This window comes from Alligator sinensis, unplaced genomic scaffold, assembly GCF_000455745.1.
Source record: "Alligator sinensis unplaced genomic scaffold, ASM45574v1 scaffold60_1, whole genome shotgun sequence".
Classification (NCBI taxonomy): domain Eukaryota; kingdom Metazoa; phylum Chordata; order Crocodylia; family Alligatoridae; genus Alligator; species Alligator sinensis.
This window is the reverse complement of record NW_005841858.1, coordinates 1843891-1859565: the sequence shown is the minus strand read 5'-3', so window position 1 is coordinate 1859565 and position 15675 is coordinate 1843891. Positions and strand designations below refer to the sequence as shown.

General features: G+C 42.7%; 1 protein-coding gene across 1 annotated transcript in view; it reads left to right on the top strand.

Annotated features, from left to right (window-relative positions):
- The window catches only part of PLCH1 (phospholipase C eta 1), a 218754-nt gene that overhangs the window by 166002 nt on the left and 37077 nt on the right, over nucleotides 1–15675 (top strand). The window contains exons 12-13 of the mRNA XM_025214840.1: nucleotides 1403–1564; nucleotides 11817–11888. Of these exons, the coding sequence (XP_025070625.1) occupies nucleotides 1403–1564; nucleotides 11817–11888 (234 nt within the window). The remainder of the gene's footprint in view (nucleotides 1–1402; nucleotides 1565–11816; nucleotides 11889–15675) is intronic.

Below are 15675 nucleotides of genomic sequence, written 5' to 3'. Positions count from 1 at the left end.
CCCCCCGATTTCTACACTGACAACAGAGCATGGGGCTGCAGCCTGGCTGGTGTAGCTCTGGGCAGGAGCTGCCTCCACGGCCCAGTAGGCAGGACCTGGCATGGGAGGGAGAACCCTGCCACCAGGGCCACCCAGGTGAAGCATCCCCTGCCTGCCTGGCAGCAGCAGGGGTCACAACTCAATTCTGCTTCCGCACCAACACTGCTGTGCCTCACCTTGGAGGCCATGACAGTGTGGCACTCTCTCCTGCACCGGATTCCACCTGCTGGGCCACTGAGGCAGATCCTGCCTGGAGCTGATCTGGCCAGGCTGCAGCCCTGCACTCCATGCCCTACTATAGGCACAGAAATCTGCAGGGGGCACATGCCACCCACCCCATCACACATCGCCTGTGTCCTCCCACCCTGCTGTGCATCACCTGTGCCCTAGGGTTGCCAACCCTCCAGGAATTGGATATAAATATCCAGAAGACTACTGAAAGTCAGCTGGGAGATGAATGATAGTGCATTAATCAAAATAAATATTAAATGTTGAATCTCATTTATACAGTAGTCCAGTGGGGTTTTTAAAATGTAATAGTAATGTGCATCTGCCTTCCTGACAAAAAGTCTATGCACCGTAATCCATAACTGATATACACAAGCACGTGGGCACATTCGTGTTGTGTGTTGTGGGCATGTTGGCATTCCAGAAATCTTCTGGAGTAGATTGAAACAGAGTTGGCAATCATACTATGCCCACCATGCACACACGACTTACCTGGAGGGAGCTGTGGGAGCTGCTCTCTACCCCGCTGCCTGGCTGCCACATGCATGTGTGTACGCACACACGTACACCTGGTGCCCCCTGTATTCCTCTCCTCCCAGCCCCAAACAGCACCTTGCAAGCTGGAATGCCACCAGCCTGCAAGGGAAACCTGCAGTTTCCCGTTTTTTTTCTCCTTTAAAGGCAAAAATCTACTTTTTGTTGCATTTTTTTGTGGCAAATGGAAAACCCAGGTCCCTGGTAATAAAACGTCACTTCTGTCTGATCCCACAGAGAAAGATTTCTAATAATTCTGAACACAGGCCTTTTCAAAGGGCTACTCAAACACGTTGGGTGGGTAATTCTCCTCACCCCTCTAAGAGAGTAGGTAATTAATAATGTTATATCCAAATGGGTAAAATCACAGCGAGAAACACATTTTGTGGTGTTGTAAATGGTTACTGATGGTCCGATGAGTTGCTATATGTTTCAGTGGAAAATGTATGATTCTGCTTGTTCCTGGAAAAGTTAAGAGGAAACACTGGAAACATTAATAGGTTGCTCCTTTCATGAAGCATCCACCACAGTCTATTTGCCTTTTTCAAATATGATTGGCATGATTGAATAGATTTTAACAGGATCTGTTACTTCATTTCAGAGTAATGGTACAACTGAGCACCAGATAGAATCTTTTATAAGGAAGAAACTTGAATCGCTGATAAAAGAATCTCAAATCAGGGACAAAGAGGATCCTGACAGCTTCACTGTGACAGCACTGTTAAAGGCAACACACGAGGGTTTAAATGTAAACCTGAAACAGGTACAAAAACTATTTTCTCCTCCATTTGTTGTGGCAGATTTGACAGCTGCAGATTTGCTTTGGAATAAAATTCAGTGCAGTTTTGTAAATAAACCTTGCAAAAGTTACTTTATCCAGAATAAAGATCTGGAAACAACTCCAGAAAAAATAGCTTTAGAGGGGATTCTGGGACAGTCAGATGGAAAGTGTATAACTATCTGTACTAGCAATGACCATATATAACTGTAGGCACTACGATGGGCTAGTATGAGCTCTTCCTCTGACAAAGTCCACTGGAATTACTGAGACTCTAGATGGTCATAAAAGCCAGTGCTGTTGGATCCTATCACAGCAGTGGGCCTTTGGCAAGACTGAGCCTATTTACAGAATATGAGATAATCAGGAACTTGTATATGGTCTTATCAGTATATACTGTCAGTTTGATAGTTTCCTATTCACATTATATTGGCATATATATGGAGAACTGTTTGAGTGACTGACATCATAGGGTGCTTACAGACATAGAAAAAGAAACCTGACGCTTTACTTTCAGCTTGGTGTACATCCGTGCTAAGCACAGTGCATGCCCAGAAGAGAAATTGAGTCAGTTTGGCCTGGCTTGCCCAATGTCTGTATAGCTCACATGTTTCAGTGGGGCTTTGTGGCGCTTTTATCTAGTAGCTGATTGAATCAGCTACTAGATAAAAGTGCCAGAAAGCCCCGCTGAAACGCGCACCCTGTATATACTCTGGGAGCGCCAGGTCAAACTGATTCCTCTTCTGGTAAAGCTTGGGGGGAGGGGAGGGTCTCACTTCCACCAGCACCCAATACATACTTCCACTTGTGTAACTGTTCTTAACATTTTTTTCCTCTAAACTTTGGAAAAATAAGAGGACATAACCTTAGAAGTTAAATAAAAACAAACCCCATAAAATTGGTATTAGTGTAGTTAAGATTCTACTTACTTAAATTAGTCGGAAAGTTAAAATACACAAACACAATTGCTAGCATGTATTTCGAGCCTTCAGCCTTTTTTGATTAAACCTCAGATATTTTGATGGATTAAGTAGGTAACCATTTACCAGAAGTAAACTGAAATATTGAGAATCAAAGGGCTTGCCAAAATTGACACACAGTCAGAGGTAAGAATTAATTCCAGGCATCTTAACTTCCATTTCTATCTAGCTACATTCTCTTCTACACTGTAGACAAAATACATTTCCATCTTTTAAGGATCTAATATTTAATCATTGATATTAATGGCCATTTTACCACTGACTTAACTGAGAGTAGCATCAACCCCTCTTTTTGATTTAACAAAAGAAGGGAAACTTTATTTTGCAAATGTTGAGCTCTATATATGTCTGTATGCAATGCTAAATATCTTCTAAATGTTCTAATAACATTACAGTGGGCTAGGAATTAGTGTTAGTAGACCTTAGGACCGAATTTGACAAACTCTTATGAGGGGACTGGAGTATTTATTTGCTCAAGTGAATTGCAGTGAAAGTACCCTGAATTTTCATACTGAGACTATTGTTAATAGGTATTAGTATTTGTTATTCACTAATGTCCTGATGCCATCACAATCCATTTACTGCTTGCAAATGCAAGTGCATGTCAGCATGAGCTACAATTCAGAATGGTACAAAAATCAAATGAGTGCCATTTCTGATGATGACCTACTTTTAGAATGGGTAAAAGTTATTTTTAATATTAATGCGAGCTTTTCCATTGCTTTTGCATGTATTATACTTTAAAGGATACAAAGCCAGTTTTTCTTAAAAGATGGCAGGAATGTCTTTATTTTATGAAAGGAAAATCAAGATAGTGTTTTATTTATCAAAATGAGCTGCAATATGTGCATTTAAAACAGCAGTGACATTTAAAGGAATTTTAAATGCATGGAACTGAGTATCTTTACTCTGCAGTGGCTTCATTAAATGGCTTCAAGTCAGATCCTTAAAGTAACTGCTCTTTGCCAAATGCAAATAAGCATTCAGAAGTGTCAACATTTGTTTTATGCGATTTTAATGTCTTCTGGTCCATATTCTGCAAATGTAAGCAAACCATTGATGTTTAATAGGGTCAGGATCAATTCCTGGCTACATTTTAATATCTGCCTTGCATTTGGTTCCTCCCAATAATATTAGATGTGTAGATTTTTAATAGTGGAACAATCTCTGCCTCAGTAATTACAATTAGAAAAGCCTTTTTATAAATTACAGTGTCTAAAGATACATTTATGCTAATTAAAGGTCCATCACTAAAAAGAAGTCAAAACTGCTGCTTTTATTCATCATATTTTCCCACAGATCATGAGGGTATTCACTTTTTACTTCCTTGTAAACCATTAAACCAATTAATTCAACATGAACACATGTTGCAAGTGACTGCCAAGAAACTCATTTTGTATTGAGACAAAGGTAAAATAAAAGCTTTCCTTTTTACTATTGATACCTCTTTTAACTTATCCAGACAGCACCCCATAATTAGGGACCTGAGAAAATTGCAATTTTGTGGACTGTGTGGATACAGTGAAATTAGCCCCACACTATGATTTTTAAGGGTTGTGAGCCTGTGCCAGGAAAAAGGTGAAAGCAGGTTTTCCTTTGCAGGCTGGCAGCATTCCAGCCTGCAAGGGGAACCCTGGGCTTTCACAGCCTGCAAGTGGCTGCCAGGGATGTGGCCAGGATGCAGCCAGACCGCCAAATGAAGGTAAGTATATAGGGAGCAGGGGGGAGAAGGGGGTTTGGAGGGCAGGGCTTGGGGACTTTTGGAGTGGGGGGCGGGGCAGTGTGTGTGTGTGTGCTGTAAGTGGAGGGAGAAAATATTATTTGGGGGAGGCTGAGCGTACACCCCCCCCTTTGGGGGAGGGCGGGGCGACCCCCCCCCCCCCCCAGTAGGTATGTCTGTGGAGGGGAAGGGGTGGGGGGAGAGGAAAGGGACATGAGTGAGGCCAGATTGAGGCCCCCACAGTGAGGGACGGAGTGGGACAGGCAGGGGCAGGGGCGGGGGCTGGGGTGAATGGGGCCCCAGGCCAGGTCATGGGATGGACAGAGCCTGGGCAGCTTGTTCAGAGGTGCAGGGCGCTCCCACCGCTGTGTCCACCCTAGGGGAGATGCAGGGTATACATGTCCCCTGGATTTGTGCATGGGGCAGAGGCAGGCTGCTGCTGCAGGCTGGGATCTGCACCCCACTGCCATTGCCCCAGGAGCCGTGCAACACCACCGCCAGGAGGGAACGAGACACAGCGCAGCCTGGTGGCAGCAGGCACATAACATCACACTGCTCTCAGGGCAACAACAGCAGGGCACAGAGCCCAGCCCACAGTAGCACCCTGCCAAATCCAGGGGGCACATGCCCCCTGTGCCTCCCCTGGTGTGAGCACAGCAGTGGGAGCCCCCCTGCACCCCTGGACGACCTGTCCCAGGGCTCCATTCACCCCAGCACCTGCCCCTGCATCTGCCTCCTTCCCTCCCTTACTGTGGGGGCCTTGATCTGCAACCCCCATGCTCCTTCCCCTTCACAGACTTGCCTGCTGTGATGGGCAGTGCTCCACATGCTGCTGGGCTGTGACCCTGGCTGTATGCAGGCTGCGGCTGTGTTTGTATGCGCCCCTCCCCCTACAGCAGCTGCCCAGAGCCCACACCGAGACCGCCCTGTGACCCTCTGTGCTTCCACCACTGCCCCACATTTGAGGGGGCTAAGTTCCATTAGCCTTCCGCTGCCTATGGTGTGTGCCTGCCTGCTGCACGTGTGGCTTGTGTGCAGGTAAAGTAGCATTTTACATGGAATATTCATGGAACTACTGGGACCCATTTGCCAAGATCAGTGATAGTTCATGAATATTCCATGAAAAATTATACTTTACCTGTGTACGCGCTGCACATTTTCTGCAAGAAATCCATTATTTTCTCAATCTGCTGTAATTGACAGCCCACTATTTATCTGTCTCTTTCACTCTTTACATTAACAGATGCATCTACCTTGTAAAAGGCACTGTTACAAGCTTATGCCTGTAGTGGCTCAAATGTAACACACTTTTTTATGTCCAGAACTTTGTATAACCATTTTACAAAACTGTATTTGATCATTTTTTTGTTTTTCTACCTATCCCCAAATTATTTCTAAGAAACAGCAAAATGTGTTGGTGCTTAGAGTACTTTACATTGTGCTCTTTAGTTCCCTGTTGTCTTTGAAAATTTATCACTGTATTCATCAGGAACTGGAAACAATGATCTATTGAATTGAATTAGAAGTAGGCTGTTCTGTGAGGAGCATTTCCCTTCTGGAATTGGGATTTTCCTCCACCAGGACTCAGTGCAGGCTGGCAATAAGAGTCTAGCACAGTCCCTCCCTTACAGTATAGTGTCTTCCTTGAACTCTCTTCTGCCTTGAGGATAAGGAGCTCTTGGGCTTCATTCTGCCTAGGTTAATGCTTCAGACGTAAATGCTCTTGAGAAGGAGGGAAGCCTTGATTGGTGGAGAGACAAGGGACTAACAGAATCTGGGGACAGTGTCTCTAGTGGGTTATGGAATAGAGAAAATCCCACACAACTTACTGATTCATTTGATGCACTGGCTGGGGGAGTAGTTAGATGATTGCACGATTTCACAATGGTTACACACTTAATTCATACAACACAATTTTATTTTAAAATTCTTTGCTACACATATAACACTGCTTAGCTTTAAGAAATACCACAAACATTAAGAACACAATAACTACATATATCAGAAACAATGCTCCAAATGTACTTCCTTAAAATAATTACAATTACAACTCAAAGTTAAATTTGAATCAATACTATTATTTTTCATAATATACTTACAATCCTAGAATTCCGAGAAGCCAAACACCTAAATATGGTTTCATTCCTCAGTAGTACAATTTAATGAGTTGGCCTCTAGTACGGTTCAATGGGCTTGCCTCAGCAATACGATTCAATGGGCTGGCCTCAATACTGATAGGACTAAGTCCCCTTCCTTCAGTCCCTTTCGGGCGCTCCGCGGCTTCAGCGTGAACTAAGAGATTCGTGTTCACGGAGAGGGTGGTTCAGGTGATCAGTCTGATCTGTCCTACCCTTGTGATTCTTCCTTCGTTGTTCTGCAAGTGAGGTTACCTCCAAATTGGAAGAGTAGGTTACAGTTTTTATTGAGTGAGTGCCGTCTTGGGCCCCTCCTACCCAAACCTGTCACTACTCCCAAATTTGGGCTCAGATCTTACTTAACAGATTCTTTTGCTTGGTAATTAGTTTCTTTTGTTGACCGTTTTAATTACTTTGGGGAATTTCCATATCACTGAATTGACTTTTATTTCCAATCTTGTCAAAGGCCCTAGGGTTTGATCTCTCGGAATGTGGGATGTTTGCTTAAGGGTCATTTTTATGTTAACTTTGTTAAAGGCCTCTAAAGAGTTAAGACTTTCAAGAGCTAAGACTTTGATCAAAGTCAGGACCTTCCGCACGTAGACCAAAACAATGGCCTAGATAAGAAGATGAATCTTGTCTTCCTAAACTGGCTAATGGGCAACTATTATAAGCATTCAAACTATTTCATTCAATATGACAGACAGCTACCCAAACTAAGGCCTATTGGCTTTGGTGAATTTACAAGAGGAGAGCAAAGCCCCACTTTGTCCTGTAGCCTGATGCTAAGATCTCTCATATAGTCCCTTCCTCCCTGCCTCACCCCACAACTGCAACAGTTGTCTTCCCCCAAAGGCCACCACATATCACAATCTTTCCTGTGGGATAGAAGAGGGTGAACACACAAGATTTAGTAAAAGTAACTCAGATTTCAGCTGCTCAAGCCCCCTTTAGAGCGAGTTGATTCTCTGGTAAGCTGATTTTTTATGAGCAAGGGAAGTAACCAGATCTGAGGCTGTGGACAGATGTAAATTTCAACTGGTTTTAAAAGGGCAGGGGAAGTTACCATTTAGGATTTTGTATCAACTATTACAATGTAACTGTTCTATCTGGCTGCTTCAGTAGCTGTACACATAAGTTTGGTCACTAACAATGAACCAAAAAGGGTTATAGTTGCAAAGGTTTGCTAGGTTTATGACCCTATAGGAGCATGCTGATATAACAAATACAGTATAATAGCTTATACCAGTATCATGCAATACCAGTTGAAGTGCTGCTGCTCTGCTGTCCCCAACCTGAAACTAAGCCTAATGCCATGTACAGATTTGTGTTTATATCACTTTACAGCACTACAAAAATATAATCAAGAGAGGTATACATAATGTTCACAGACCACTGGCTAGAGCACTGAAAAATTGTTGCAGAAAGATTATCTCCAGCCAGGGGTGATGGGGGTTGCCACACTACTCTTCCCTGTGCCCTCCAGACTACCCCTTTTTCTCCCCCTAGGGGAGCCTGTCCATGGGCCGAGTTATTGACACCTTGCGCTCTCCCCTGCTGGGGAAGGGGACCAGACCTTTTAGTGAACTGCTGACAACCAATAATACAAAATTTTAGGGTATGCTTTTGCTGGTTCACTAATCTGATATGAGTAAATGCCTTCTTATAGCCTCTATTAATCTTTTAACTTGTTCCTGTGCTCGTCTGAAACTGTACTGTATTTGGCTGTGTGGCTTATAGGTCCTTTTGGCAGTGTAAAGCTCAACAATACAGTAATAAATTGAAATAACTAGAGGTTTAATTGATGTAATCTGTTGACCTACATAGAAGAGAGAACATTTTAAAGAGGAATTTAAACTGTTATGTTTTGGTAATTCAGTAACTCATTAGCCAGCGCGGGTATATTGTAAAACTCTGTTCTAAGCACTTTCATTAGATTTTGTGCCAGAAGGAGATCTACTGTGAAGCTTTACCATTTCCTTTTGTTTACTGGTCAAATTTTATTCTCTCAGATTGCATATCTTCAGTGCCATTAATCTTACCAAATGTTATCCTAGTTGCAATATTATGCTACAGAACTACAAAAATGGAATTGAGCTGGAAAGGTAGCTGGATGCCACCTTTGTTATGCTGCCTCAGAAGAGCACTGCCGGGGAGGTTCAAGTTAGATTCAGGGGCTCTTCAGCAGAACTGCTTGTTTCACTGCTGTTGAGATATATCAGTACTAAGGCTAATGATACCCTCCTATTTTACAAGAGGCTGTTTTTGAGGATTTATTAGTGTTTGCAAAGTGCTTTGTTATCTAGCTAGCTAGCTAGCTATAACTTGCTTCAAAAATTGTAATTGACATTTTGTATCAAATCTGTGTAAATATTTCTGACTAATGAAAGGATGTGGATCCTGTCCACAGCAAAATATTTTAATCACTTAATGATCATGTCCTGACCATCATGTCACTTTCCCTTTTGTATTTTGTTTGGAGCAGCTTTCTATAAACCTTTTGTGGAGGTACAATAACCAAGTTAGTTGTTGGAGGAGAAAGAACAGCCTAAACAGCCCATAACAAATAATAGAGAATGCATACCAACCCATAGCTGTATGTTGAATAACTGGAAGTATCTGAACTCATACTGTAAATGCTGGGAAATACGTTTCAACAAATTTAGGTTTTCTGGCTGCTCTTGAGGCAGATGAAGGGATGTGTCTTCTGACAGCAAAGCTAGATACTGCCAGTGATCATCAGATTGATGTCCCAGGGGATATCTCTGTACTGGTGGAAATAAGGATTCCTGTGGCTGCCTACCAAGCACACTCTGCATCTGCCTGTGTTTTAGAGATTTTTTTCTTTTATCATCTCGGTTACCTGCACTTTCAAATGCTGCAGGCCTTTTGATTGTTTTTTGTTGTTGTTTGTTTTGTCTTGTTTTGATGTTTCTTTTTTTACATGGCTGATCACTTTTTAGTCCACCTGGATTCCATTGCTTGTAATTCCAGTTCAGCTCCTGAGTCATCTTGTGCATCTGTTTCTTTTGCTGAAGAGACCTCCCACAACCCTGCCGTTATCTCATTAGAGCACCTAACTATTGCTTGCAGATGGCTTCATTACTATGACCTACAAAAGGCATTGGCCTCTAGATAATATAACATGTGGTACCTGTTCACCTGTGTAATAATTGAGTCAAAGTCTGCTTGAAAGAAGAGAGAGAACCCACCATAATGCTAATAGGAATAAAATCAACTAGTTAGCTGCCTAACCATTCAGAATTATTACAATTTCCAGTAGCAGTGCTGGTGCTAATTCAGGAGTATTCTTTGCTGGAGAGGTATTCAAGATCCAAATCAAGTTTCAGCTACACTTGTGTAAACCACGAGCAATTCTGTTAGGACCAATTATAATTATATTTGATTAGCCTGATATACTATTCTCTTACTATATCCCTTACATATATCCAAATTATATACAGGTAAAAAGATATCTTATCAGAATTTTTTATTCACTTACAGGGGTGTCTTCACTTTATGCTGACTCTGTACTCACTTCACCCAACTGTAAATGGTGACTAGAGCTTGGTAGGAAATGGTTATTCTATCCCATAAAGATTGTCAAGATTCCTTTCTGCACTGGGATCAAAGCAAGGGGAGTTGGCTTATTCCAGAAGAGCCACTTTGCCCTGTGTTAGAGCATTTGCCTGCAAAGAGTATGACACAGCATCCTTGGAACTTGGAACCTCAGTCCTTTATCCTCTCTTTAGCTTCTGATTACAGAACAGTTTCAATAGGAGAACTGGAGACAGGAAAGCACAGAAGGCTGCTCCATAGTCTAGGGGCCAAAGCACACAAATGGGCTGTGGAAGTTTTGAGGTTCAAGTTTCTGGCCTGAAAAAGGTGGAATAGAAAATTGTAGATGCACCTCTTACATCCCAGGCTAATGCCCTAACTAGTGGACTACATACTGGCTATTCTGAATGGGTGAGGACTTTTCTGGTTTTGACTGTAATTGCATCCTGCACCAATGACACCTGGCTTTTTTAAATGGATATATTAAAAAAAAATCCTGATCATTTCTGCGGTGACATAAGGGACCAAGGCCAAAGAAAGATCAAGGCCACTATTGCTGCACAGATGAAAGTCCATTAATTTAATTTGACTTAATTATAATTTGCTTAGGTGTGAAAATGGAATTGGTACTAACTAAATTATACCAATGCAATCTGAGAGTAAGAGGAAGCATAAACTGGCCCTTTGTAGTATGGTTGTCAGAAGATCAGTTGATCTAAAGCATTGGTTCTCAATCTTTTTAGACTGAAGGCACTGCTCCTTAGACTCTAGAAACCCTTCACGAGATTCAAAGCACCCCTTAGAAAATTCCAGCTCTTAACTTTAACTTGTTTTTTGCCTATGGAAAAATAATACAGAAACTCTTTTATCATGAATAACTTGGGAAGACTACAATGGGTTGGAATGTTTTTGATACTATGGATTCCTGTATGAAGTCTCTGGGTTTATGTTGTGAATCATATGTAAGTGTTTGCACACCTAACAGTGCTCATATTGCATGCCATCCGATGGCACCCTTCAAAGGATCTCACAGCACCCCAGCATCACTGGTCTAAAAGAACCACACAATACAAATCAAAGGGTAGAGTATCTCATTCTTCTTTTAGGTGCTGCCACTGTTGTAGACCATACAGCACCTTTGGTACTGGCTGTAGGCTGCTCTTTTGACCCCACCAGTTCTCTAATGGCTGATGTGGGTTTCTTCATCCATCCACCATAGAGAAATAACAAGCAGGAGGTAAAGTGGCAGCAGTACTTACATATTGGCATTAAGTGAGGGATGGAGGGAAGTATTATATATATGCATGTTATAAGAAAAGAAGAAAGGAATTTGGAATCTGCTGTTTTAATGATGAATATGATTTCTTACATTCAGTCTGTATAGGTTCATCAGCTAGTATGAATAAATATTATCTTGCTCTAGTTCCACCATCAGAATGCTTGTTGAGAGAAAAAATAAGTCTCTCTGTTCTTATTTTTCTTGTCTTAAGTTTGATTTAAAGTACTGTTGTGTCATTACTTGTCTATTTTCCTTTACTATCAGCCAATTGCCAAGCCACAAATAATATGTATGAATAAAAACATTGTATATTGTATTTGCACATTTAAATTTATGCTCATTAGTAATCACATTGGGTTTAGATTTTAATAATTTCACTTTAATTTCTGTTCCTTTATGTAATATATTCTCATAATAGCAGCCCAATGTCCTCTAAAAAAAAAAGCTGTAGCATGCTGAAAAATACATGTTTTTAAAGGCCCTGGAAGACTAGAAAAAAGAGAAAAAAAATTCCTGAGATGGTTTGAGGAACAATGTGTTCATTGTGCACTTTTCTTTTTTGCAGAACTCAGACATAAAAGAAAGTGGAAAAAAATCCCACAGTCGGTCATTAATGGGCAACTTTGGTAAGCACAAGGTAAGTAGGACTAGAGTCTCCAATAGCCATTGTGTGTCAAGAGAGTTAATAAAAATTGGCTCTGAAGTCACAGAGATTGAGTTTTTGGTAAAAGACAAGACTGTCTTCTAACTACAGCACCAGAATGCAGATTAGGAAATATTGTTCTTGTACAGTATTTGCTGATTAGCTACAATGTACTTGTTGCTGTTCTGAAGAAGGTAATAGCAATTAGTGTGAGATGATAGGAAATAAATACAGAAAAACTTGGATGACCTAGAGACAGAATTGTCCTTTACTGATGTAGAATTACTATTACTTTATTGTGTATAAATAATGACATTTGCACTAATAGTCTTCACTGAAAGAAGTGTCTACAGGATGAACTTCACAGAGAACAAGCTACCTATGTGTCACATCAAGAAAGGGCATGTGTTTCACATGTAGGGAACAGATGCTGCTGCAGACTCAGGAGAGAGAAGCTAGGCAAGTCACACAGGCCAATATTTTCTGAAGCATCTCCCTTGGGCTAGGGACAAAAGTTACACGTAAACTGGTTTATGTGGTTGGAAACTGGCTTAAACCTGTAACAGAACAGAAGTTCAATGTACATAAACACTTTCAAAATGGCCAAAACCAATTTTAAGATAAACTTGATTGGATGTAGTATCAGACTTAACGGATTTAGGTCAAACGGTTTATGGAATTTCTGTCCCAGATCTCTTCCTGGTACAGGTTAACTCACAGTCCCCCTGCACCAGTGGAGCAAGGACTGCCTTGCCCCTCTGCTCCCTAGCCTGCTTCCTGCCTGCATCCATCAGCCCATGGGGGGGAAGGGAACAGTCCTCCAGACTAGTCGGGGTCTACATAGTACGTCAGGGGGAGAGAAAGCCCCTGTGGTGGGGGCTTTTTGACCCTTGGCAGCCCCCCTCCCTTGCCAGGGGCAGCCTGGGGAGCTGGGGGGAGTTCCCCACCTCCTCCTCCCCTGCACAGGTCCTTGCCTTAGCTGTTGCAACAGGAGGGAGGGGGAAGGAGTTCCCAAGGCCCTGGGGTTGTGGGTACCAGGGAGTCCCCATCTCAGGGGACTTCTTCTTTCCTGGCCAGGGGACCCATAGCCAAGTGGGCACAGCCCTGGGGAGCTGAAGGAAATCTCTGCCCCCACTTAGATGATGATTGTTTCAGCTGCTACCACAGAAGGGAGGGAGAAGAAGTCCTCTTGGCCAGGTGCCTGCCCAAGCAGCACAGCATGGAGGCATTGGGGAGGCAGTAGGGCAGCCCCAGGGAGCTGAGGGGAATTCTCCCCTTTCCAGACCCCACAGCTGCTTGTGATAGGAGTCTCATGGATAGCCCAGGGCAGCCTCAGGGAATGGAGGACAATTTTCCTGCTCTTCTACAGTCAGTTTTGCCTCAGCTGCTGTGAGTCTGAGTCAAAACCAATTCCAGGGAAGCAGAAGAATTTCCCTCCTCCCCCTGAGGCTGCCCTGGGCTATCCATGAGACTCCCAGGGCTGAAGCAAGCAGTTCTAGGGTTTGGGAGGGGAAGAATTCCCTCAGCTCCCCAGGGCTGCCCTGGGCTGGGAGACCCTGGGCTGAGGTGGGGGAAGGCCCCCAAGGTGGGCTGGGCTGCATGGGCAGGCACCCAGCCAGGAGGACTTCTTCTCCCTTCCTCCAGTGGGAGTGGCTGAAGCAATCAGCTGCTGGGGGGGGGAAGGGGGAATTCCCTTCAGCTCCCTAGGGCTGCCTGAGCCGGGGAACCCAGGCTGGGGAAAACCCCTGAGAGGGATGCTCCCCCAAGGTGGGCCAGCACCTGGACAGGGGGGCTCCTCAACCCCCTGTGGGCGGGACAGCAGGGGGTTGGGCGCATGCACTGGGGAGCTAATTGAGGCCCCACTTGACTGGGCTGGCAATGACCAGCAAGCTGGGATACAAACTCTAGGGCCCACTGCCTACTGGCCAGGGTCAATGCAGGCCTCCCCCTGTCTTTCCCGATTGAAAACTGAATGTCAGTGCAGTTGGTTATCAGTTCAATTTATGTATCTGTGAGGAAGCCGTTTAGATTAAATCAATTCTGCCTCGGGGTTTTTGACTGTCTGTACTTAGCCTAGAAGGATTGCGTGGCATCTGGACATATATTTGTTAAGGATTCATTGTGTACCTCATTACTTGCCAGGACAATAAACTGATTTGTTCACCTGACGTTGGAAGCTATCTTAATACGGGCAAAGTGCTGAATGTTCTAGCTTTCTATTAGTTCTCTTAAGCAGATCACTCTTCCTTCAGCTTATAGTGCAGAAGATCACAGAGCACAACAGTAGCAACATAACAAAAAAGTATGGAGGAATTTGCATGAGTCCATCACTTCTCTTTTTCTACTCCCTCCATTGGAGTTAGCTGGGATGGAGAAAAGCATGGGATCTCTCATCTCGAGGCACTGTGACCCTAACTGACTCTTGGGAGGAAACTCTGATAGAAGGGCGATGTCAAATAAAAGTCTGTATTTCATTTTCACCCAGTGCAGTATGCACAGGAAAATTTCTGTAATGAAAAGACTAACACAGAGCTCTTTGATGGGAGGACTAATTATAGAAAAGTTATGAAAAGGCTGGTTGCATAGAACATCATTTCTCACATACACATAACCCCTGTTGGCATTCACAGCCAGGATCTACGCAGTATGTCAACAGATCTCAACAGGTCTTTAGGCCTTAGCCAAATAATACTCAATGCTAACATTTTTCAAATTAAATTTATTAAGGAATGAGCTTAGCAAAGCCTAGTCCTTTAAAGACATGACATTTCTATAGATGCCTGGTGAAAAAATGGGAAGTGTGATGTGAATTAGAGGAAGAACAAAGTAGATTTCATGGCTAGGAATCACATTTATGTTGTCTTTTATTGTTTTTGTCAAGAGTACTCTATGGCCATGTACAGATATTCAGTTTGTCACTGCTATCCTAGGAATAAATTGAGTATACAGATGTTAAGAATTTTTCTTGGAGAAAAAAAGTGGCTACTCCAGGAGAAAAATAACCTGGGAACAACCAGAGTTAAATCACTCGCAGGAGATAATGTCTGGTTCTATGTTAGAACACTTAAGCCAAGGTCTACAAACGGACTGGGTTTGGATAACAGTGGCATGCTATCTGTGCACACTATACACGGGGTGATTGTGATTTAGTTCTGCTGTCCTGCTCAGATGAATAGGACCTTACTACACAGTAGGCCTCTGGAGATTACTTGTTTTAGGAAGGGAATTCTCAATGTGTGTTTCAGAATTAGGCCCTGAATTTATGTAAGTTTTTCTTAGCTTTGCTCTTCATACAATGCGTACATTTTTGTAGAGCTGCATGATTTGATTTTCCACTCTGCTAGTTTTATGTCACCATAAATCTATTTAATCAGGTTGATTTAACTGAAATAAAATCAGTAAAGTTACAACAGTGAGAAAGTTATGTAACAGAGCAGAAATTCAGGCCCTACTTTTGTAATTAAATTATAAATGTGGAACAGTATCAGTGGCTATGGCTAAGTGCACATGTTCATAGCCTCTGGTTTTCAAGAAACCAAAAGGTGACTAATAAGTTCTAGTATCCATTCAACATGCAGGTGATTTCAGGAAGTAACTCTTCTACATGCTAATGGACATTATCCGTTGTTAAATATCTTGTCACAGGAACACAAAAAGGAAAGGATGACTGTCTGAGTAGACCTGAGCAAATGTTCTATGTCTGATGTCTATAGTTCTGGATTTTCAAAGATGTTATATTCTGATTTTCTGTGGGGACTATATGATGGGAGCTGTGTGCTTT